At 53.7% G+C, this 22,949-nt stretch overlaps 1 protein-coding gene and 1 non-coding gene across 3 annotated transcripts in view; both read right to left on the reverse strand.

The window, feature by feature from the left end:
- Positions 1 to 465: 465 nt before the first annotated feature.
- Positions 466 to 22,949, reverse strand: part of PRAG1 (PEAK1 related, kinase-activating pseudokinase 1) — a 53,050-nt gene continuing 30,566 nt past the window's right edge. For both annotated transcript variants that reach the window (XM_058290095.2, XM_058290094.2), the window contains exons 4-6: positions 19,295 to 19,452; positions 7,514 to 8,193; positions 466 to 1,660 (exon numbers count right to left, since the gene is read on the reverse strand). In XM_058290095.2, the coding sequence (XP_058146078.1) occupies positions 611 to 1,660; positions 7,514 to 8,193; positions 19,295 to 19,452 (1,888 nt within the window). In that variant the 3' untranslated portion in view covers positions 466 to 610. The remainder of the gene's footprint in view (positions 1,661 to 7,513; positions 8,194 to 19,294; positions 19,453 to 22,949) is intronic.
- LOC111759935 (U11 spliceosomal RNA) lies at positions 18,472 to 18,605 on the reverse strand. Its single transcript, XR_002793775.1, has one exon. It is a non-coding gene; the product is annotated as a U11 spliceosomal RNA (small nuclear RNA).

Raw genomic sequence — 22,949 nt, forward strand, 5'->3', positions numbered from 1 at the left:
CTCCAGCGCGCTGGGAATGGGTTTGGGGCCGTGGGGCTGAATTCCAAAGCACTGGGATCACACCGCGTGGAGATTCTTTCACGGAGCCCCTAGGTGGGGGGCTGGGGGGGGCGCGGGTACACGGGGGCCGGGGCCGACCTGTCTCAGAAGCGGAAGACGGAGGAAACTGCTTCTGAGGTTTACGTTTATTTCCACCCACCAAAGCCATGAGCGCACTTGGGGTTAAAGCAAAGCTTTGCTCATGGCCCACCCCCCTGAAATTTTTGGGATGAGGTTTTTGTTTTACCAATTTGACAAGAGGAAAGAGATCCCGCAATGAATGGGGTTGTGTAAGACCAGAGCTCAGGTTCCGTCCTCTGGCAGGACTGCCCTCAGCACCCGGCGCTGAGCTAGAAATGTCCACAATTCCGGGGAAACTGGGCAGAGCTGGGTGAGGAGAACAGCAAGCACATCCTTAGCCTTTCGTATTTATATATACTTTTATATATATTATATCCAAGTGTGACAGTCATTTGTACCATTTCCCAGGGCGACACTGATGTTTCCGAGGCAAGGAAAGGGCCGGTGGTGGGGGGGACAGCTAAAGTGCGGGGGGGTGGGGGGACCTGGCTCACAGCAGCTGCAGCAGCTTCAGCGTCTGCAGGAGGGCGGCGGGCTGCGCGGGCACCAGGTACTGGCAGCAGAGCCAGTCCTCCAGCTCCACCTCGCGCCGGCGCTCCACCGCCTTCTCGGCGAACTTCACCATCATCAGCGCCCGCTTCACGTCGATCCAGTTCTGCAGGGCGCCGCGCAGCGCCTCCTCGGGGGTGCCCAGCTGCTCGGCCAGCTCCCGCCGCGGCCCCCACAGCAGGCACTGCAGCGCGCGCTTGGCCTCGCCGATGCCGATGCGCCGCGCGGGGTCGGCCTCCAGCAGCAGGTGCGCCAGCCGCTGCAGGCCGGGCGAGTAGAGCGACAGGGCGGGCAGCGGCGGCAGGTCCTCGCGCCGGTAGTCCCGCTCCCGCAGCTGCGCCCGCACCTCGAACGGGTTGGGCTGGTGCAGCAGCTCGTAGATGAGGATGCCCGTCTGGAACTCGTCGAACTTGCGGTACTGCGTGGCGGACACGATCTCGGGCGCCAGCCGGGCCTGGCTCTTCTGCTGCTGCGGGCTGGCGGCGCCGCCCGGCTTCTGCTTGGCCCTCAGGAAGTTGCTGATGATAAGCCGGGGCAGGCGCTTCTCGGCCGGCGCCCCCCGGCAGGCGGCGGGGCCGGGGGGGCCCGGGGTAGGCCGGGGCGCGCAGTGCACCAGCAGCAGGTTCTCCAGGCACAGGTCCCGGTGGATGACCCGGTGCTCCTTCAGGTGCTCCAGCCCGTGGCAGAGCTGCAGCAGCAGCAGGCACACGCGCCGCTCGTAGGCGTCCGGCTCGGCCTGGTGGCTGGCGGCCGAGCCCCGCACGAAGTCGGCGGCTGTCTGGTGGGGCACCTCGCGGGTGATGACCACCACGCAGTCCTGCTCCTGCGCCGGCGCGGGGGCGGGCGGGGCATCCCTGGGCGCGTCGGGCGGGCCGAGCATGCTGGAGGGCACGGAGGCGACGAAGTGGCCGCAGTCCTGCTGGATGTTGAAGTGCACTGGCACGGAGGGGCTGCAGCACGAGGCCGCCTTGGGCTCGGGGGTCTTGCAGATCTGCAGGGGGAAAGCAGAAGTGAGGTCAAGAGTGGGCTACCGGTCCATCCCCACCTGGGGCTGGGACACCTGGATATGCATCTGCAGACAAGTGAGCCTAAAACCCTACCCCAGGAGAAATGGATTTGGCCCAGTGGTTAGGGTGTCCGTCTACCACATGGGAGGTCTGTGGTCAAACCCCGGGCCTCTTTGACCCGTGTGGAGCTGGCCCATGCGCAGCGCTGATGCGCGCAAGGAGTGCCGTGCCACGTAGGGGTGCCCCCCGCATAGGGGAGCCCCACGCGCAAGAAGTACACCCCACAAGGAGAGCTGCCCAGAGCGAAAGAAAGTGCAGCCTGCCCTGGAATGGTGCTGCACACACGGAAAGCTGACACAACAAGATGACGCAGCAAAAAGAAACACAGATTCCCGTGCCGCTGACAACAACAGAAGCGGACAAAGAAGATGCAGCAAATAGACACAGAGAGCAGACAACTGGGGTGAGGGGAGAGGGGAGAGAAACAATTAAAAAAAAAGAAAGGCAGGGGCCGGTGTGGCGCGGCCGAGAAGGAAGGATCTGCTTCCGAATACCATCCACACAGCCCAGAGAACCCTTCCGGGCCTGCCGCCCTGCGCACCGCGTGTTCACCACGGGCCGCGTGCTAGGGAGCCGTTCTGGAAGCTGCGGCGCGCACGCTTTCCACCGAGATGCTTTACCTGGCAGCTCTACCAACCTCCTCAGGGGCACCTGGCGTGAGAGAGCGCAGCTGCCGAGCAAACCCTGACAGCTCACTGGGGAGGAACACACTTGCATTTCGTACTGCCCGTTCCAGAAGTACATGGAAAGAAAAGTGCATTCTACCTGCCCCTGCCCTTAACGAAACGGACCTGGCAGACAGGTGGCAGGGCTTTAATCTGGTCCACCCATGTTTATACGGCACCTTGTGAACCACCACTGAATAAAGGAAATCCGGGGAGCCGTAAAAAAAGGTCCGGCAAGTAAAAAGCGCAAAGCGACTGGCCAGGCCCCGGGTCCGCACCTGCCTCCGTGCCCCTGGACGTGCAGGGAGGGCTGCGCAGCCACAGCAGGTGCGCCCAGCCTTGCGTGTGTGTGCCGCACAGTGCCAATGGGGCATCCCGCGGGCAGCGTCTGGTTAAGTCTCCCGAGGAAGCTGAGGCAGGTGCGACTGCAGTGGTGGCCACTGAGGTTCCTGGGGTTGAGCGACTTGCCCGCGCTCGCACCCTGGGCAGGGTTCTGGGGTCACACGGAACTTGGCAGAAATCTCAACCTGCTGGGGAACCTGGGGCCGGCTGCTCGGCTGCAAGGGTGTGTCCTCAGGGGCCCTGCTGGATCGCCCTCCGGAAGAAGGGTGCTGGGTGTCTGGGGATGCTGTGGTTACAGCTCGTGCGGGGGTTGCTGTGGCGCTGAGCCATCTAGGGCTGGCTCGCAAGGAACTGCACAAACCAGGGCGGTGCAGGGCTGTGGGGCTGGGGAAGTGTCCCCAGAACACTCCTGCTCCAGGGTATCTAAGGTGTGGCCCAGCAGACACCTGCAGCTCCGTGCGCCAGGGCGGCGGCTGACATTGCGCACAGAGATGGAAACGAAGGCACATAGCCAAAGGGCACTGGGTCCTCTGGCAGGGCCAGTGGCGGGGCCGAGAGCAGAGGGCATGCGGGGCTCCCGAAAAGCCTTGAGCAGCCCCGGGCAGGGCCCGCAGGCAGCTGCGGGCGTGGGGCCCACGGCACAGACACTCCTCCCTATCCACTCCCATCTCCGCGCCTCCTCCAGGCGCGTCTGAGGTTCAGGGTCTCTGCGCCCTGGTTTTGGTTGGAGACAATCACACAGACCTTTGGTTCGGCTCAAATTTCCACCTTTTTTGGCCTTGGCCAAGGCTCGTTTCAAACCTTGGAGCACGGCTTTTTTCCAGTTGAAACTCTGGGCTAAGTCCTGTCCGTTTTAAAAAAACCATCCCAGGGTCCACAGGCTGGAGGAACAGAGTATGGATTAGAGTGGACTGACTGATATTCTACTATGCAACTATTGTGATTAGTAATGGAAGAAATTGTAGCACTGATGTGGAGACAGCGGCCACGGTCACTGCTGAGGGTAGGGAGAGGGAAGAAGAGATGTGATGTGGGGGCATTTTCAGGACTTGGAGTTGTCCTGGGTGGTGCTGCAGGGACAGATGCTGGACATTATATGTCCTGCCATGGCCCACTGGGTGGACTGGGGGAGAGTGTAAACTGCAATATAAGCCATTATCCATGCGGTGCAGCAGCGGTCCACAATGTATTCACCAAATGCATTATTGCATGCGCCACAATGATGAAAGAGGTTGTTGATGTGGGAGGAGTGGGGTGAGGGGGGTGGGGGGTATATGGGGACCTCTGATATTTTTTGAATGTAACATTTAAAAAAAATAGAGGGAAAAAAAAAAGAGCACGGCTCAGCCCCCAGGTCCCTAACCACAGGACTGGAGTTCCAGATGACTGAGAAACTGAACACCTCTGAAAACGCTCCCGCAGCGAGCCGAGCCCCCGCCACACATTCGAGGAGCAGGACCCCAGAACCGGCCACCCCCCCCCCCCCCCCGCACACTGCTGCGGGGCGCAGCCAGGACCGGGCTCCAGGTGCATGCGGGGGAGCAGGTGCACACCTGCTGCTCGGCTGCTGGTCGCGGGACCGGGCCCCCAGGGTAAATCCTGAGCTGCACTGCTCCCTGTGTAATATGCGCAGGTGAAGCGAGCTCAGCAGCCAGCCTGCACCGGGGGCTCGGGAAGGGGAAGGCCCCTCCATGAGGGGTCCCACATGACCCTGTTCTGTCTAGACTGGAGGCTGCACGTGCGAAGTGCTGCTCCACCGACGCCCCCCTCCCTCCGCTTACCAGGCCAGGCGCACCTGCGAACCGAGGCTGGTGCTCGTGGGAATCTTGCTGTGAGATCACCATAGCCTCAATACTGGAAGCTATTCTCCAAATTTCCTCCTTGCATGAGCTACCAAGGCTCCAGCAAAATCACACAGGAGACCCCCTACTAGTTTCCTTCTGGCTTAGGTTTCTAATGGAATGAGGAGCAACGTGCGTTTTAAAATATCCTCTGGGAAAGCTGAATTTTCTGCACTGTTCACTGGAAAAAATAGCTGATGATTCCTCATTATTTGAGGCCTTAGAATCCAAGCTGTACATCACAGTCACCTACAGATTTAAAAATGCAAACTTTTGCCTGGCAGTTTTGATTCAGCGGCAGATCCACGTATCCTTTTTTTAAGGATTGAACCAGGACCTAGTACATCGGAAGATGAGAAGCAGGCGCTCAGCCACTGAGCTACATCCATTCCCCAACGAAAGTTGTGTTTTTTCTCTAGTTTGTTTTTTAGGAGGAACCAAGGATCGAACCTGGGACCTGGTACATGGGAGACAGGCGCTCAACCATTTGTGCTACATCTGCTCTTCCCCCTTATTCCTGCAGTCAAGTCAAACTACTTCCTCTCTTGCAGCAAAGAGGGAGTAAGCCTCTCCACTAGGCTTTTTCCCTCCTCAAAAGGAGAAGGTTGCTGCCTCTTGATGCTGAATAAGTCTCCCAGGCTCAGCCCCAACAGGGGAGGTGAGAGTGGCCCATTCACCTGAACACTGGAAGAAGTCAAGGTGGAAGCAGAGGGGCAACCCATAGACCACCTTATCAGGTGCACTGGGGCGAGCAAAGGGAAGCATTTCCCCGGCTCCAACCCCTTGGCCGCCAGGAGCTCAGATCACCTTGAACAGGAGCGAGCAGAACCCTGGCTCTGGACGACGGTGATCACCCAGGCTACACAAATTCAGCGCAGTGGAAGGTTCAGCCACCTTTTCCTCTATTCGATGCAGAACCTCTTGAGAGGGACCAAGGAAAACTGAGATTTATGTTTTCAATTTTAGTAGGGGAGTGGCAGGGAAGTACAGCATACCAGGAAAGTAGCTGCTGGGTTTAGGTACTACGGAGGCAACGAAGTGTGGGCAATGGGCAACAGTACCACCCGATCTCATCCAGGACGTTTGCGTTTCCTGACATCCTCCTGCTCCCGCCATCTTGGCCGGACCCCTCTACTCTTCGAGGACCTTGATTCCTGCACAATGAACTGAATCCCCCTTGTAGCTGCCCCTGGTGGATTGGAGCGGTGGGTACCCCAGAAACTCATGTTCTTAAATGGCATCCGTTCTTGTGGGTGTGGCCCCACTGCTAAGTAGGGCCTTTGGATGAGGCCACGTCAGTTAGCCTGGCCCAACCAGGATGTGTCTTAATCCTCCCACTGGAGCCCTCTGCAGCTGAATTAAATTCAGACGGAGAGAGAAAGCCATGGGAGCAAGACGCTGCAATGCAACAGAACCCGGAAGACAATGGGGGGTGGTGCCAGGAGGGGCGGCCATGTGCCTGGCCATGTGACAGGCTCAAGGCCACGCATCGCCAGTAGCCAGCCCCAGGGCCAGTCTTCAGGAAGAGAGACGGCCTGGAGGGTGCCTGGACTTGGATGGCTTCCCAGCCTCAGCTGTGAGCAGATAAATCCCCACTGTCTCACCCGACCCAGCCATGGTATTTGCTTAAGCAGCCAGGAAATGAAAACACCGCCTCCTCCTTTTTTCACAGGAAGGCAGCGTGTAGTTACACATTAGCCCCTTGAGCATATAAAGCAGAGGTTCCCGATGCCCATGACATGGTGATGTTACAAATTTCTCAAAACGAAAATTCTCCAAGTAAAATTGAGTGCAATTTTGTTTGGATAATAACCATGATATTTTTAAAAAAATTTTGCCAGTAACCAAGAGGTTACCCCACCAGGGCCACTTTGGCTTAAGTTCAGTTTCCGATTATCTAACTTGGGAGGAAAGCAGAATATCTGGGGATAGGGACGGCGGGAGAGACTTGGGGCCTCCCCGCCCCGCACGACAGCCTGCATTTGTAGAAAAGCCACGGACTCATCAGAGGTTTAAGGATCACCGGAAGAAGAAGATGAGGAGGGCGGGCCACAAGGAAGGACCAAAGTCCATGGAGGAGGACACACTGCCCCAGATGGGTGTGGACGGCTCGGCCAGCTCACTCAGGGCTGCTGTGCCCTTGGAAGCTACCGAGTGGTGCTGGCAACAGCCATGACCCAGCCACAAAGAGTTAAGGCGCTGGGTACCATGGGCCACTCACTCAACTTCCTGAGCTTCCTTTGTCTTAGCTGAGGGAATCAGAGCCTCGGCTCGGGAGACGGACCAACCAGAGTTCAAACCCATCTTGGCCACCTACTGGGGCAAATTACGTAATCGCTTTGCGCCTTAGGATCCCCACCTGTAAGACGCATCTACCCTGCAGAACTGCTGTGAGGATTAGACGTGATGAAGTTCATTACCCAGCCAAGGGCCTGGCTGCACAAGAGGGCTTGATACACGCTGTTATTACTCTTAGAGTTCTATAAGATGCCTCGTCTACACTCCCACTGACTTGAACACCGGAAGGACAAGATCTTAACTATCTGCCTCCCTCACTAGATTACTAGCTCCAGAAGGAACCTTACGTTTGTTTTTGTATACCCAGATCTCGCAAAGTACCTGGCATGCCGCAGGCACTCAGTAAAAACCTGCTGAACAAACTCTGTTTGGCAACTCCCCTCTGAATCCAGCTAGCTCATGTGATGAAAACACAGCATGCATCTCCTGTTTAGGTGACAAATCTCCTGGGCCCCACGTACTGGGCCAGGCCAAGAGTGAAATCTTTTGAGCATCAAGTGTTCAAAGGACCAGAGTCACCCACCTCCCCACAGAACCTGGAGCAGGTCAACGGCTCGTCAAGCCCCCCGCGCCGGCAGAGCCAGGGCCCACGGGCCGCGCCGACGGGCGGGACGCGGGGGACGGTACCTACTTTCACAGCATAGGTGCTGCCCGGGTCCTCGGAGCAGGTGGCGCAGTAATAAATGGCGTCGCCCGAGTCGCAGCAGGGCTTGTTGCAGGTCAGCTTGAAGAGCGACCAGTTGTTCTCGCTGAAGTGCAGCTCCGTCTTCTGGCCGCCCATGAAGAGGTCCTCGCACTTGGCGGCGAGGCGCAGCAGGGACTGGGCGTAGAGCTCGCCCAGCTTGGCGCAGGTGGCCTCTCGGCTGCTGACGCTACCCAGCAGGCTGTGCAGCTGGAGCTGGGAGCCGGCGGCGGCCGCCTGGCTGGCCATGCTCAGCGGCGAGGATGCGGTGGGGGGCGCTGGGGCCCAGGGGCCGCTGCCTCTGGACGGTTTCTCGGACGGGGAGGCATGCTGGGGGCGGCTGCCAGGGCTCGAGGGGTAGAAGCGGGGGTCCTCGTGGACGCAGATGTTGGTTTCCGAGTGGCTGAGGTTGAGCTTGGGACTGGCAGCTCTGGGCTTGGGCGAGCCCTGGGTCCAGAAGCCATCTGGCGAGGAGGCGGTCCGGCTCACAACCTTCTTTTGGGGGAGCGGAGGGGGCTGCAGGGTGCCCCTGGGAGACACGTCCTCGGTGGAGCCCGAAGGGAACGGAACAGATGGGAAGAGCTGCTTGCCACTATTGGTAGGCGAGGGGGCTGGCTCATATGGGGGTCCTGAAAAAGAGAAACGGACAGTCTGGCGAGGGGCCAGCGCCACTGTGGGCTCCCCCCCACCTACTTTTTTTGGTCAAAGTGATTTATTTAACTTTTAACTCTTTGTCTTGAACAGACAACATATGCAGAGTGTATAAAATTCAAAAGGCAAAACGATACACGGTGACGATTGCGCCTTCCGCCTGCCTCAGAGCTGGCCGTCTGCCAGGCCTCCTGCTGGAGCTATTCCAAACACACACAAATGCACACATGCACACACTTAAGAGCTGTGCAGAACGCTGCTTTTTGTCACTTGACACGATGTCTTGGGGATATTTTCCTATCAGGTCTACAGCTCTTTGTAACTATTTTAAAGATACATCCTAACACATCATTATAGGCAAATTCCATAATTTATTGAACCAATCCCCTCTCAATGGACACTTAGGTTGTTTCCAACATTTTGCAAACCATTCTTCAAGAACAATGGACCTGAACACGCGTGGTTGGTCTGGATTTTTTTAGGTCGACTGATGGTGTAATTTCCTTTCTTTCAGGGCACAGCTTTGCATGAATTTGAACAAAAGCCCTGCTGGCTTGTGGGGGTGTGGGCAGACGCACCGGCCTTCTAGAAGCGGGGGGTGATTTTACAGAGGAGGAAGCAGTTAGGAAGGGCAGGTGGGCCTTCCCGGGCCCCGCGGGAGCCTGCGGCTTGTGACTCTTCCTAGGGGAAGGCTGGGGTCCTGGGGCTCGGCGGAGAAAGGGACATTCAGAAAACCTGCCAAGCAAGCAAGCAAGGCAGAGCGGCGAGGGCCCGTCGAGGCAGGGCCAAGGCAGGACTTGGCTCTCTGAACCGCTGTTTGGAATGGAGGTTTCACAGTCCAAGAGGACCCAGGTATAGAGCAGGAGAAAAGAGCTGCGGGCGCTGGAGAGAGAAGGGGGCACCTCCCAGGAGTACTCGTTCCCTTCAGGCTAGGAACCGACTCGGAGCTGCAGCTGCTATTTTACGGACAGCTTTTCGGGGATAAAAGAAACATGATCGGTGTTCAGGGGTCGTAAAATGTATCCTATCACATGAGGACGAGAATATGAAGGGAACAGGGGCCTCCGACTCTAGGGAACAGAACTGGGACGGGACCCCTCCCCGGGCTCCCCGCGGCCCACGTCACCCGAAGGCCGTGCCTCTCCCCACACCGGCAGTGGGACTAGAACGGAGAGGAAAGAGTCAACCCTTGGGACCCAAGCCAGGCCAAGTGCTTGGCCTGGCCTCGGCAGGATCACAGAGTTGCCCCCAAAGAGGCAGCAAACTCCTGCCACCGCGAGACCCCCCCAACCTGGGGTGTGAGGGGTGGCACCAGCACCTCAGGTCAGGCGGAGGGCCTCCCGGGCGCCCGGGCATCCCTGGGGACCTCATCACCAGGTGGTCTCGTCCTGCCCTTTTGAGCGGAGGAGCTAAGTGACCCTCTCCCTGCCACTCAGCGCCTTCCACGCTGGGCACTGATCTGGCCCCTGCCACGCCACCGGTGGCAGCGTCCGTGGGTACGACCCCAACGTGAAGTCCCCGGAGGGTGCGGCGGGCAGGTAGCCCGTCGCGGGGAGCGGCCTGGGGGCCACGCACTCACGTGGAGGTGACGCTGCCCCCCGCAGCAGCCCCTGTCCTGGTGGGACCCCGAGGGACCCCGAAGGGCTCCTGGCCCCCCTGTGTCTGCAGAAGGTGATCCCCGGTGCTCCCCGGTGGCTCCTCCAGACCCTCCGCCCAGCGGGTGAGGCTCACGCGTGGGCGCCGGCCCTACGGCGAGGGCCCGGTGGTCATCGCCACGCCGGGGGGCTTATACCCCAGGCACGTTTCCCCTCGAGAGCTGGGGTGTGTGTGGGGGGCAAAGCTCCCGAAGGTGGGCCCCCGGACCTCCATCCTTGGCTGGGGTCAGCGATGGGGGGGGGACGAGGGCACAGGCGAGGGTCCCCGGTGCCTTCTCCTGAGCAGGAGAGGCTCCCACGAGGGAGGGGCCGCCCACCTACCTGTGACACAGGGACACACAGACACAGCGGCCAGCACCGGACAGCGGGGCGGGAGGGCAGGGGTGGAACGACACAGGCCACTTCCTGCCCTTCCGCTTGCCGGGCCGCCAGCGAGGTGGCGTCGAGAACAAATTCTCGGTGTTTTACCAACAGGCAGAGCGTGGGGACGGGGGGTGGCGTGCGCGCAGGCCCCCGGCTGGTGCTCGGTGCTTGCCGGGCTCCCCCGGGCGTGGAGGCGACGTGCCCGGGGCAGGTCCCTCCAGTCCCCGGCGGCAGCTCCCTGGCTGGTCCCTCCTCAGTGCCGTGCTCGTCCTCCCAGCGTCACACGTTTCCCCCCTGGTCCTTCCCGAGGCTCTCCTTGGCGGCCCCGGCATGCCCCTTTCTGCTTCTTTTGGCAGCTGAAGGGCATTCGACCCGGGCCTGCTGGTCTAGCTGTCCACCCGCCAAGTTTCCTGACTTAAAAATGACTGCATCGCGTCATCTTGAAGGCCCTTCCGGCACCAACAGCCTATCATTTGGGCCACTTTCTCCCCTTCCAAATATGCATTTTGTCTCACTGCCGTCCCGGAAATAAAATACCTCCGGGCAGATGGTTATCTTGCTTCCCAAGGCCCTGCCGCTATCTCTAGTTCCCAGAGCTGTCCCAGGTAGGTACCGTCTGTACAGATAGCAGGAATCTGTTTTCAAGACAATCAGAAACAACTTCTTATTCCCTAGATTATGAAAGAGAATCCAGAGGTTTTGCTGCAGACGGTACGGGAGGGCCAGCGCTGGAAAGAACCTGTGTGTGTGATTGTTCTCCCTTAGCCGGGCTGGGGTCCCCTGTTTTCCTGAGAACTATGCTAGCCAGCGGCTTCGACCAGGTCTACACTCGCACGACTTGGCTAGGGGGTCCTGCGTGCTAGGACGAGCGTGCGGGCTAGCTAACTTTTCTTTATTTCTTAGATGATAATGCGGTCTCTACCGACAATCACTTAGTAAGGCACGTACTCATTACAGAGTGGCACGTGCAAGAGAGCACTTCCCAGCAGAAGCAGAGGCCGTCACCCAAGCTCATCAGGTGAAGGGAGGCTCACCTGTAAGGTGGACTTCTCACACCTGGCTAACGGGGCACGACGCTAGCACATCTGAGTCTTGTCCTTGAAAAAGAAGTTGCACACCACTTTCCAAACAGACGCAGCCTTCAAGCTCTTCTCCAGGTGTGGGGCCACAGCCAGGGAGCGGGCCATCGCTCAGGTGGCCCCCGAGCTGTCCAGGTGAGCCCCTGGGAGGGTCATCGCTTAGGTGATCCTGAGCTGCCCAGGTGAGCCCCTGGGAGGGCCATTGCTCAGGTGGTCCCTGAGCTGTCCAGGTGTCCCTGGAGCCTCTGGGAGGGCCATCGCTCACTGGTGGCCCCAAGCCACCCAGGGGTCCCTGGAGCCTCTCAGGTGTTCCATCCTTAGGACCACACTGAAGTCGATGCTGAAATGAAAGCGATGCAAGTGGTTTCTCCAGTATTTAGCAGGCCGTGGCTCCTAACGACCCGCTCTGACTCTGACTCTGAATTCCCTTCACTGCTACTTGGGCGAACTCCCTGTGCACAACCACGGCCTTGGGCAGCTCGAGTCTTACTATTTGCGGCAGCTGCCGCAGGCCGGATTTAGAAAAGCCAGAGAGAAGAGGGAACAAATATACACCCTGACACCTAAAATAGTTTCAAAATGTACAGGCAAACCACTGATTCAGAAAAATATGCCCCAGAGCCCTGAAAAGCTTTCACAAGCAGCTCATGCGCTCAGTCCTCAAGGCCACGGGAGCAGGAGGCAAATGCAAGCGAGACCTGGCTGCACACTGTTAAAGCAGCCCGCTTCCAAATTCAGGTTTACATTTAAGGGTGCCATGGATGGAGAATGGAAAAAGCATTTCTGGGCACTTTGCCTGCCTTACAGTTGAAGTATCGGCAGGTTTTTAATGCCTCTGCATATTAATTGGGCCAGAGGGCTGCAAACCTCAGTGCCTAACTTTTCCCTCCAATCTCCACTTCTGCATATAAAGCAGGTCCCCTAGTGCAGGGCAGGTGAAGCCCAAGGGGAAGGTAGACCAGTTGGTGTCATTATATTTAGAAAGCAGAGAAGAGAAAGCAGGATTTCAGCAGTCAGGAAAAACAGGCCTATCCCTACGTGGAAACGTGGGCCACAAGTTCAAGTGTGGGACCGTGAGGTTTTCCTGGCTGCAGTCCTCTCCTCTTGCTGGGTTTTAATAGGCACTTTCCCTGTTCTCCTCGGCCAGGAGGGCTGGGCTTGCGGAGGATGTGGTCACCCCCGTGTTGGGATGACCGAGTGGGCGCCGTGTGGCTCCGCCGTGCACGGCTCTGCCCTCTGCCCACCGCCGTGACGCAGTGGGCGCCGCAGGCAGAGGCAGGGTCCCAGCCCAGCTTCCCCAGGGTCCAAGGCTGAACTTCTGTATGGGACTCCTCTCCCCCGAGGAAGGTAAAGTGAAATGTGGGTGAATTTTAAATCAGGATAATATATCTTATCCTCGGAAGTGGCCATTTAGATTTGCCCATTCGTTCGGTCGAGATTTCTTGAATACCTATTAAGGAGGTGGAGAGACCCCAGCCCGTGCCCTCACATTAGCGGCGAAGAAACCAAGGCCACCCGAGCTGGCGCACTGCCGAAGTCACGCGGTAAGCGCCGCTCATGCAGAGGGTGGCGAGGGTGGAAGGTCTGGGCTCACAGCTGTGACAAGTCTCTCTGGACCACTTTCATCCCCGGAAACAATAATCAGGATCTGAATGTGGCGGCGGACTTGGCCCAGTGGTTAGGGCGTCCGCCTACCACATGGGAGGTCCGCGGTTCAAACCCTGGGCCTCCTTGACCCATGTGGAGCTGGCCCACGCGCAGTGCTGATGCGCGCAAGGAGTGCCCTGCCATGCAGGGGTGTTCCCCGCGTAGGGGAGCCCCACGCGCAGGGAGTGTGCCCCATAAGGAGAGCCGCCCAGCGCGAAAGAAAGTGAGCCTGCCCAGGAATGGTGCTGCACGCACGGAGAGCTGACACAACAAGACGATGCAACAAAAAAAGACACAGATTTCCTGTGCCGCTGACAACAACAGAAGCGGACAAAGAAGCAGCAGCAAATAGACACAGAGAACAGACAACCGGGGTTGGGGGTGGGGGGTGAAGGGAAGAGAAATAAATAAGTAAATAATAAAGTTTATAATTAAAAAAAAAAAGATCTGAATGTGATTTTCGTGTAAACTAAGAGAAGTGCTGTCACAGCCTGGAAAATGGGCTCTGGGTACCTGGTATTCCAGGCCTCCAGCCCAAATTCTGGAACCGTATTTTGCAATCTGCTATCCCACAACCATGAAAATGTTTGTTCCAAGATAATAGTAAAACATAAGTTAGTTTAGGGGTAGGGAAGAAGCACTCTCACGTGCTGTTGATGGAAGAGCCCACTGATATTTTTGAGGATAAAATGGTAACATCTATTTAAAATGCATATACATTTGGGACATCAGATCCATTTCTTCTAAGAAATCATCCTCTATGTAAGCTTACCAAATCATGCCAGATTAGGTCCAAGGGTCTTACTGTATAGCTTTGTATTAAAAGCACTCTGGGAAGCAGACTTGGCCCAGTGGTTAGGGCGTCCATCTACCACATGGGAGGTCCACGGTTCAAACCCCAGGCCTCCTTGACCCGTGTGGAGCTGGCCCACGCGCAGTGCTGACGCGCGCAAGGAGTGCCCTGCCACGCAGGGGTGTCCCCTGCGTAGGGGAGCCCCACACGCAAGGAGTGAGCCCGGTAAGGAGAGCGCCCAGTGGGAAAGAAAGTGCAGCCTGCCCAGGAATGGCACCGCACACACGGAGAGCTGACACACAAGATGATGCAACAAAAAGAGACACAGATTCCCATGCTGCTGACAACAGAAGCAGACAAAGAAGAAGATGCAGTAAATAGACACAGAGAACAGACAACCGGGGTGGGGGGGGAGAGAAATAAAGAAATAAATCTTTAAAAAATATATATATATATAAGCACCCTAAACACATAGCTAGGAGGAGGGTTTGAATGTCTCATACAATGGAAAAATGCACACCCATTTTAAAAAGTGAGGTCGACCTAGAAGTTCTGATTTGAACCTCAGAATAACACGAAGTACAAAAATGTGTATAACTGCATTTTTATATTTGAAATGCGGCAAAAAAAATTGGGGACAGTAAAGAAAATCCTTTTAAAAGTACTGGTGGTAGGAGTTGGGACGGGGTTTTCCATTTCACACCCTTTTTCATTGTTTGGATTTTTATCATAGACATGGATTAACTTGAGTGAGTGAATACTCTGTATTTTAAAATGCAGCTGAAAGGGACTAGGTTTAAACCAAGGCGAAGCCTCATTTTAGTGACATTGTTAGGGTTCAGGCCACAGACCATCTTAAAGGTACCTTCTAACTTTGGGACAAGAACTTTCCGGACTAGAGCTTCAGAACAGAGTCCGTGGCTCAGTCTCTGTGGGAAGGGCACAAGGTCTAAGACCGAGACACGGATGCCATAGACCAGACTGGACCCACACACTCAGGAGCAAGCAGGACAAGGCTGTTTCAAGCTGTCTTCAGGTAGGTTTTAGATGCCTCTCACGGGCCACCTTTTGAAAGTCTTCCAGCCTCAGGTAGCAGCAGCAGGAGTGCCAGGTGGGGCCCATGCTCAGGGAAGGTCATTCTGACTGACCTCTGACCTTTGCACCCTTATTCATTGTCACTCCCTCGACAGGCACCCCCAGCCCTCGCTGGAGTGTCCCCTGTCGTGCCACTTTACCACTTGACTGTTCTCATTGTCCATCTCTCCGCACTAGGATGTAAGCGCCATAAAGGAAGGGACTGGGTAAAGTTCATCCACTCCTGTACCTTCAGCTCTGAGAATCTGTACCCCCACACAGTTGGCACTCAACAACCATCTACTGAACAAGCGGCTGAATTCAAGGATACATTTTGAAAACCTGTTGAGCATTAATGTTGAGAAAAACAAAAACCACTGGCAAGATATTTAATCAGTTGTCCGTATCTCTGGTTCGCTAGCTAGAAAAGAAACAACACTGACCTGCTTCACACACTCACATGAATTCACACCGAACCTCACTGCCTACTTAGGAGGCCTCGTACCTTGCTGGAGCCAACAGCATCAGGTCAACAGAGCACTCTCTACTTCGCTGTGCTACAGGAGGTGTTTGCTGAACTGCGGACCAGATTTTAGTGTTATCCTGTATCAAAGAGTGGAAGAAGCTTGATGCAACCTTAGGTCTGCACATTTAAAAGTAAGCCCTTGAAATCAAGGCAGGCTTCTGATGACCGTTTCTAGTGATCGTTTAGCTCATCATTTCCCTCTCACCTTCCTTCATCCATTCACAGCAGATAACTTCCCTTTTGGCAGCCTTTCGGGGATTTGTCCTGACACACACAATTTGTCCCTCCCAAACCAAGTATAAACCAAACAACTGCTCTGACGGATTTTCCCTTCTGCTGAATTGACTCACGGTTCAACTGAACTGCCCACAAGGACAAATGGGATAACAGATGTGCCTCCAGGACTAGGAAATGGGATTCAAGTATCAAGAGGTGAACCTGATATGGATACAAAAATGATACTGCAAACAAAATCTAGATAAACTCCTGCTGAAAAATGCAATGAACTTACAGATTTCATTTGTGTTTGCTTTCCTTATAAATGTAAAATGTCATGTTTTTTTTTTTTTTTGTGGGGAGGTGGACTACAAAACTTGAAACCCTGAGGAGCATGTGTGGCTCAGTGGTTTCAGCACCTGCTTCCCATGTATGAGATACCAGGTTCAATCCCTAATACCTCCTAAAAAAACAGACAGAAAAACTTGAAACCTCTTGTGAACTCTGATGAGCTTCCAAGCTTCTTGGAGATTCCAAGAGGTTGACAAAAACTATATAATGCTATGCCCTGGAATGACTCTGTCCTCAGCGCACTCAAGCCAGCCTACACTGCAGATGCAAAAGAGCGAGCGGAATGCACAGTTTTTATTAGTGGGTTCTTACTAGCAAAACAAAACTTATAGTTTAATGGGATCTTTTGACTTAATACATAATACTAGAGATGGGGCGCCCCCATTCAAGGCACTTCAGCTTTAACAAATTCTACTTCTACGCTAATCCCCTCACTCGGCCTCAGTAACAGCCGCCAAATACTAGCGAAAGCCGTGATGGGTAAATATTTTGGCTACGAGGTAGAAGTGGGAAAGATAATTGTTCAAACAGATCTAAATCAAGCTGCCTTGGCCAACGATGAGAAGCTCAAGGATTTCTCACGTTACATGACCAGTGGCTCTGTATATTCTCCAGATTAATGTTTATGAGAAGTTAAAAGGGAAAAAAATACAAGATCCCTTTGGTCTCTTGCCAGGTCTGGGTTCAGAGCCATAAGCTCAAGCAAGCAGCTAGAAATGACTTATCCCAAGGGCCAAAGTCCAGTAACTTCTTGTTTATCTGGAGTTCAAACCTTGACGTGCCTTTCCATAGAATAACTGGCTTGCAGTAAAGCAATGAACTAGGAAAACGTATCCATTTTAATTCATGCTTCCTAGCCAGGAACTATCGTGAGAAAAAGGCTGCATGAAGTGTCACCCTTGAACTCGGTGGCTCCCTATTTCCTACCCCAGCAAACGGAGGCTCCGCTGCCTGCCACTGGGACCCTTGGATGATCCAATCCCGACTTTTCCATCCAACTCTGGTTTTAGTCTTCCCTCACCCACTTTCAGGGAAGCAGGTCTGGTCTCAGCCTTTCCCCAAGAAGCTTGACTTTCTCCACGCCTTTGCAAATCTCGTGTTGCTTCCTTAACCTACAAAAGCCCTCTGCAGCAGTTTGATATAATTGATGAATTCCAAAAAAATATATATTGGATTACGCTTGTAATCTGATCTGTACCTGGGCATGATTGAGTTATGATTAGGGTGTGTGTCCCCATCCCTTGGTGGGTGGGACTCACAGATAAAAGGCATGATGAAGAACAGAGTTGAGGATTTTCTGATGTTAGAGTTTGATGCTGAAGACCCGGGAAGTCAGCACCCAGAGGAAAGAGAAGCCAGCACCAGGAAGGAAGGAACCTTGAACCCAGAGGAAAGCAAGCCCAGGAACGTAGGAACCCAGGAAGCCTGAACCCTCACAGACGTCGGCAGCCATCTTGCTCCAAGTAGACTTTGGTGAGGGAAGTCACTTATGGTCTATGGCCTGGTATCTGTAAGCTCCTACCCCAAATAAATACCCTTTATAAACACTAACCAGTTTCTGGTATTTTGCATCAGCACCCCTCCGGCTGACTGATGCCCCTTCCCTCCTCCTCATCCCCCTGTCCTAAGCCTACTTGGGCATGAGCCATGTCCCCCTTCTCAATCAGGCCTTCCCGACCCTCCCATCAGCGCCCCGACCTCTCCCTGGAAACCCAGAAGCTCTCCTGTTCTGGACAGCCCAACTGCCCATCTTACCTTCCGCCCACCGTGTCCCATGCTCTATACCTTCCCAGTGAGATTACAGGACCCCCAAGAGTGGACCTCGCGACGTAGTGTTCTCGGAGGCAAAGTGTTTGAGGCAATTCAACCCAGCTCTCGTCAGTAACTGCTGGCTGGGGGGCCGGGGCTTCCCAGTGACAATCAGTGACAGTGACAATCCCACGAGTTAGTGACAATCCCACGCGGCCAGCACGAGGCCGGTTCACATGCCCGGCCCTCCGTGGAATGATCTGCCTTGTGGAATTCCAACCCAAGGGGATGGGAGAAGGAAGACGACGGGAGCCCACGAGCGTGTTTAGGGAAAGGAAGCGCTCTCCTCTCACCTCCCCGCCAAAATCTAGCACCCTTCCTGTTTCTAAGGCAGAACCATCAGAGTTGCCATCGGGACACAGCCCGTGGCGTGTAACGCGTGCTTTTGTCTTAGCTGGTCCCTTTTAGGTGTGTGGGGACAGTACATTTACAACGGGAGCCCCTCTCCAGAACCACCTGCTGAGAAGAAAGGCTACGGTAGGGGCAGGAGGGGCGTCGTGCCAGCACGTCCCAACCTGAGCCGGAGCAAGTCCACGACACAGGCCACCGCACACTCGTCATGACCCACGAAACCGGAGGGGCAGAGTGCAAACCATAATGCAAACTATAGCGCAGGCTTAGCAGCACCGCTTCACTGTGTCCACCAGTGGTGACACATGTACCACACCATGAAGGGTGTCGGTAATGGGGGAAGGTACGGGGGTGGGGGTGGGACATAAGGGAATCCCCTACATATATTTTTAAAGGGCGCCGGCACCAACAATCACCAGCTACCTTAGCAACAAAACTTATGCTCCCAAAACCTCTCGATGTCGATTCTGCACAAAGAGCAAATCGAGGTGCCCTACGTGTGCTGCTCACGACAGAGGCCCCTTGCCCCCTCTTTTTTAATATAATCTAAAGCTTCTTTAAACATTAAAAAAAAAATTAAAAAAAAAAAGAAAGCAAGTCCAAGAGAAGACACACGTGTGCAAAGAAAGCTGAAAAGGTGAGAGGTGGCAAATACTACCACCCAGGCTACGAGCGACAGAAAGGCAAGGGCACTCCTTTTTAGGAATCGCCACTTAATCCAGAGATCGGGGGGCAGTTGTCCTAATGAGGCCTCCGGGCTGCAATTCAACCAACATTTATGCAACATCTACCGTGTCCACCAAGTGCACGCGCCTGCATGCACACGTGTGTGTACACCTGTGCAAGCCAGGGGGAAGAGCGCAGAGGGAGGACCTCTGGTTGGTGCGTCCCCAGTCCCCTTAGAACTCATCCCGACGACAGAACAGGGCATCCTGGAACCGCGGGGGCCGCTCCCTCGAGGCGGCAGGGCCTCCCCATTTGCTTACAGCCTCCCCCTCCTCCTGCCGTGTTGCCATGGGAACGCACTCCTAACCGGAGAGGGCAACAGGGGGTGAGGTGACTTGTCCCACACTCCAGAAGGAATGAACTTCAACCGAGGCTGGACGAGGCCAGGTCAGGAGGAGAGCAGGGCCGTGTGTGGCCCCGCTGGGCCCTGCCACCCCGGCGTGGGGCAGGGCCGCCGTGGGGACCCGTGCCTCCGGGGGCGCCGGTTACCTCCGTCGCTGCAGGTCCTGGAGTCGGAGGCCAGGCTGTCCGAGGAGCCGGCGGTGAAGCTGACGTGGACGCCCCTGAAGGACGGGCTGAGGCTCTCCGCAGAGCCCTGGCTCGCCTTTTCCAAGTCAGAGCTGCTCTTGTTCATTTTCAAAAGGTGCCTGGGAAGACGCAGAAACAAACAAGAAAAACACTTCAGTTGGTTTCCACTCGAAAGCCAGGCCAGGGAAGTGGATTTGGCTCAACAGATAGAGCGTCCCACCTACCACCTGGGAGGTCCAGGGTTCAAACCCAGGGCTTCCTGACCCGTGTGGAGTTGGCCCATGTGCAGTGTTGATGCGCTCAAGGAGTGCCCTGCCACATAGGGGTGTCCCCCGTGAAGGGGAGCCCCACACGCAAGGAGTGCACCCCATAAGGAGAGCCACCCAGTGCGAAAGAAAGTGCAGCCTGCCCAGGAATGGTGCTGCACACACGGAGAGCTGACACAACAAGATGATGCAACAAAAACAGACATGGATTCCGGGTGTCACTGACAAGAATGCAAGCAGAAACAGAAGAACACACGAATGGACACAGAGAGTAGACAACTGGGGAGCGGGGGGAAAGGGGAGAGAAATAAATAAATCTTAAAAAAAGCCAGGCCGCTTGATTGTGAACCCACTGGACATTTCCGAGACCTGCCCCTGGTCACCCAAGTGCGGTGAGGAGAAGAGAGCCTGGTAACTGAGGCAAGCACCGAAATCCGGACGCAGGACAAACTGCCTCCGTGTTCTGACCCTGTCTGCCGAAACCTTTGTGTCCTCTCTGGTAACCTGTGCAACATCTCTAAAAGGAAATTCCAACATTTGCATACAAGCAAATGTCCAGAAATACTGAGTAGCTTTGGCACCGTCACAGGATAAGGGAATTGCAAACTGGGACCAAAAAAATGGGGTTTCTTTCAGCCTGGTATTCTCTTGCCATGAAAGCATCAAAAGGTCCAGGTTGTTCCTTGGAATGGAGGAAAAGTTGGTTTAAATTTTAACTTGACTTCCAGTGCAATATATGAACCATGTTATCAGAACTCTTATTGCAGACATGCAGAACCTGTCCTGAGATTTTCTACGAAATTTGATTCATAGAATCAAAAGATGAATCCTGATTTATCAGGAGCAGGAATACCAAATTCAAGAAAAGAGAACCCGCCTTGGAGAAAACAGTTCTACTATTAGGTAGTGTTTTGTTTATCTATTTCTTCTTTTCCCTTTTCAAAGACACAACACGAATATTCACTTCTGAGTTGACACTGTCACCAGGAATTACGCAGACCACAGCCAATCTAGCTCTTTCTCTGGGGGTGGTAACCCAGACTTGTCTGAACTGATAATTCCTGATGCTATTCTTATTCCCACTAAAGTAGACCTATATCTCAATATCTGCTAGAGGAAATACACAATACAGTATTGATTTGGCATCAAAACTGCCTTATTTAATACATGTGGCCTTACAGTCAAGAAGTTACTAATTGTTACTTGTGCTCAACATTGCTGTGTATTGCATTGGTTTTCACAGTCATTGGAATCCCGTTTATTAACAGCTGGGGACCAAAAAGTCAAGAAAAAGTTTGCTTGCTACCATGAAAAGTGCTCTCTGGAAATGTGTCCCTTTCCCAAACCCCACCCTTAGGGACCACATTAAAAAGCTTTTCAAGCTGTCAGATACCAGCCTGACAGTGATGGTGCTGTTACAACTCATAGAATTCTCTGTATTTTTAGTGGCACTGCTGGGTTTTGAAAACGTCAAATCTTTAGAAGTGCTATTGGCATAGGTTACCTTTATTTTACCTTCTGGCAAAATGGAATGATAGAAGTTTCATACAATGTTTTTATCCTCATCAGATCCAGGAATAATGGGTTTTCTAGATCAAGCCAGGCAGTGGAATTGGGAAGATTAAGAACTCTTAGGTCTAGAAGAGAGGCCAGCCCTAAGGCAACCCAGCCCCTCTTCTCCCCTCCTCAGTGGTCTCCGGAGGCCACTGGTCCAAAAAATCACCACGGGAGAACCTCTGGCACAGCTCGTCCCGCCACAGTCTCGGAAAAATGCTCGATGACATGCATGTAAACAGATAAAATATAAAATTGAAAATTGCATAAATGTGTTTGCGTATATACAGACATACATAAATATACACGTACACAAAATTATTTTAAAGTAACAGCCAAGCGTGAAAGGAAAATTCTCATGATATGCAAGGGGGAGCTCAATACCTGAGCAGGACAAAGGCTGCTTAAACACTAGCTATATGTTTCTTGTAGGTTTTGGTAGGTGGTAGATGTGCTTTCTCAGGTTAAGGGGGCTTGCTTCTATTCCAAATATTTAATTGCTTATGGTTATTGAATTTTATCAATTGATTTTCCTACATCTTTGGAAAACGACATATTGTTTCCCTACTTTATTTTGTGGATCTGATGAGTTATATTAATAACTGTATTAGTCTGGGTTCTCCAAGGAGCAGAATCAACAGGAGATGTCTGTACATAGTAACGAGATATAAATTTATAAGAGTTTCTCATGCAGCCGTGGGGACACAAGTCCAGGTTCCGTAGGCAGGCTGCAACCACCGGCTCCGATGAAAGTGCAGTGAAAGTCCTTGATGAATTTCCAGGAGATGCTGGCTGTCCAAAGACAAGCTGGGAAATTCATCAAGGACCTTCACTGCACTTTCATTGGAGCCCCTGGTTGCAGCCTGCCTGCAGAACTCGGACTGGTGCATCCCCAAGGTCACGAGAGAGACGCTTACAAAATCTCATACTACGTACAGAGAACTCCTGTTGATTCTGTTTCCCAAAAGAACCCTGTCGAATACAATACCCATTCTTAAATTAACCCATTCTTGCACTCTTTGCATAAACTTATTTTATGACAGTGCTGGAGTGCGTTTTCATAATATTTAACTTAGAATTTTTACATTTACATTCAAAAGTGAGGTTGGCCCCTAATTTTTCTTTCTTCTATAATCCTGGTCCAGCTTGGATATGAAGGTAATAGAATTACGGAATGAACTGGGTAATTTTTTCTCTTTTTCAATTGTTTTATGCAGTTACTATAAGAGAGAAATCATGTGTTCCCTGAAAAATGGCCAGAACTTTTCTCTAAAACCATCTAGGCCTGGTTGAGTGCAGTGAGGCCACTTAAGAACTGGTTCCCATAGAGCTGGGGCGGGCGCTATGAGGACAGACGCCTGTACATCTAGGCTCTGCTGTGTGACAAAGGCTACATGGATCAGTGGGGGGGTGGGCGGAGCGGGCAGGGCCCTCCAAGGAACCAGGCACTGGCTACTCATCAGAGGAAACGCAGGAAACGCGAGTTATAGCTCACACCACGTGCTAACTAATTTTCAATGGATATAAAACAGATGAAAGAAATTTAAATCGTTTAGAAGAAAATATTGGAGAAAATCTTTATGACCTTGGGACAGGGAAGGATCTGTTAAAAAAGATTTTTAAAAAGATAGAGCTATGAGAAAATGTTGGCTAAACTTGACTACTTGAAAATTAAAAACGTCTATCTGATAAAAAAACAGAATAAATAAAGTGAAAACAAGCACACACACCTTGGAGTGGGAAGAACTATTAGCAACTCGCATAACTGATTAAAACAGTCATATCAGAATATACAA

This window comes from Dasypus novemcinctus, chromosome 29 (assembly GCF_030445035.2).
Source record: "Dasypus novemcinctus isolate mDasNov1 chromosome 29, mDasNov1.1.hap2, whole genome shotgun sequence".
NCBI lineage: Eukaryota > Metazoa > Chordata > Mammalia > Cingulata > Dasypodidae > Dasypus > Dasypus novemcinctus.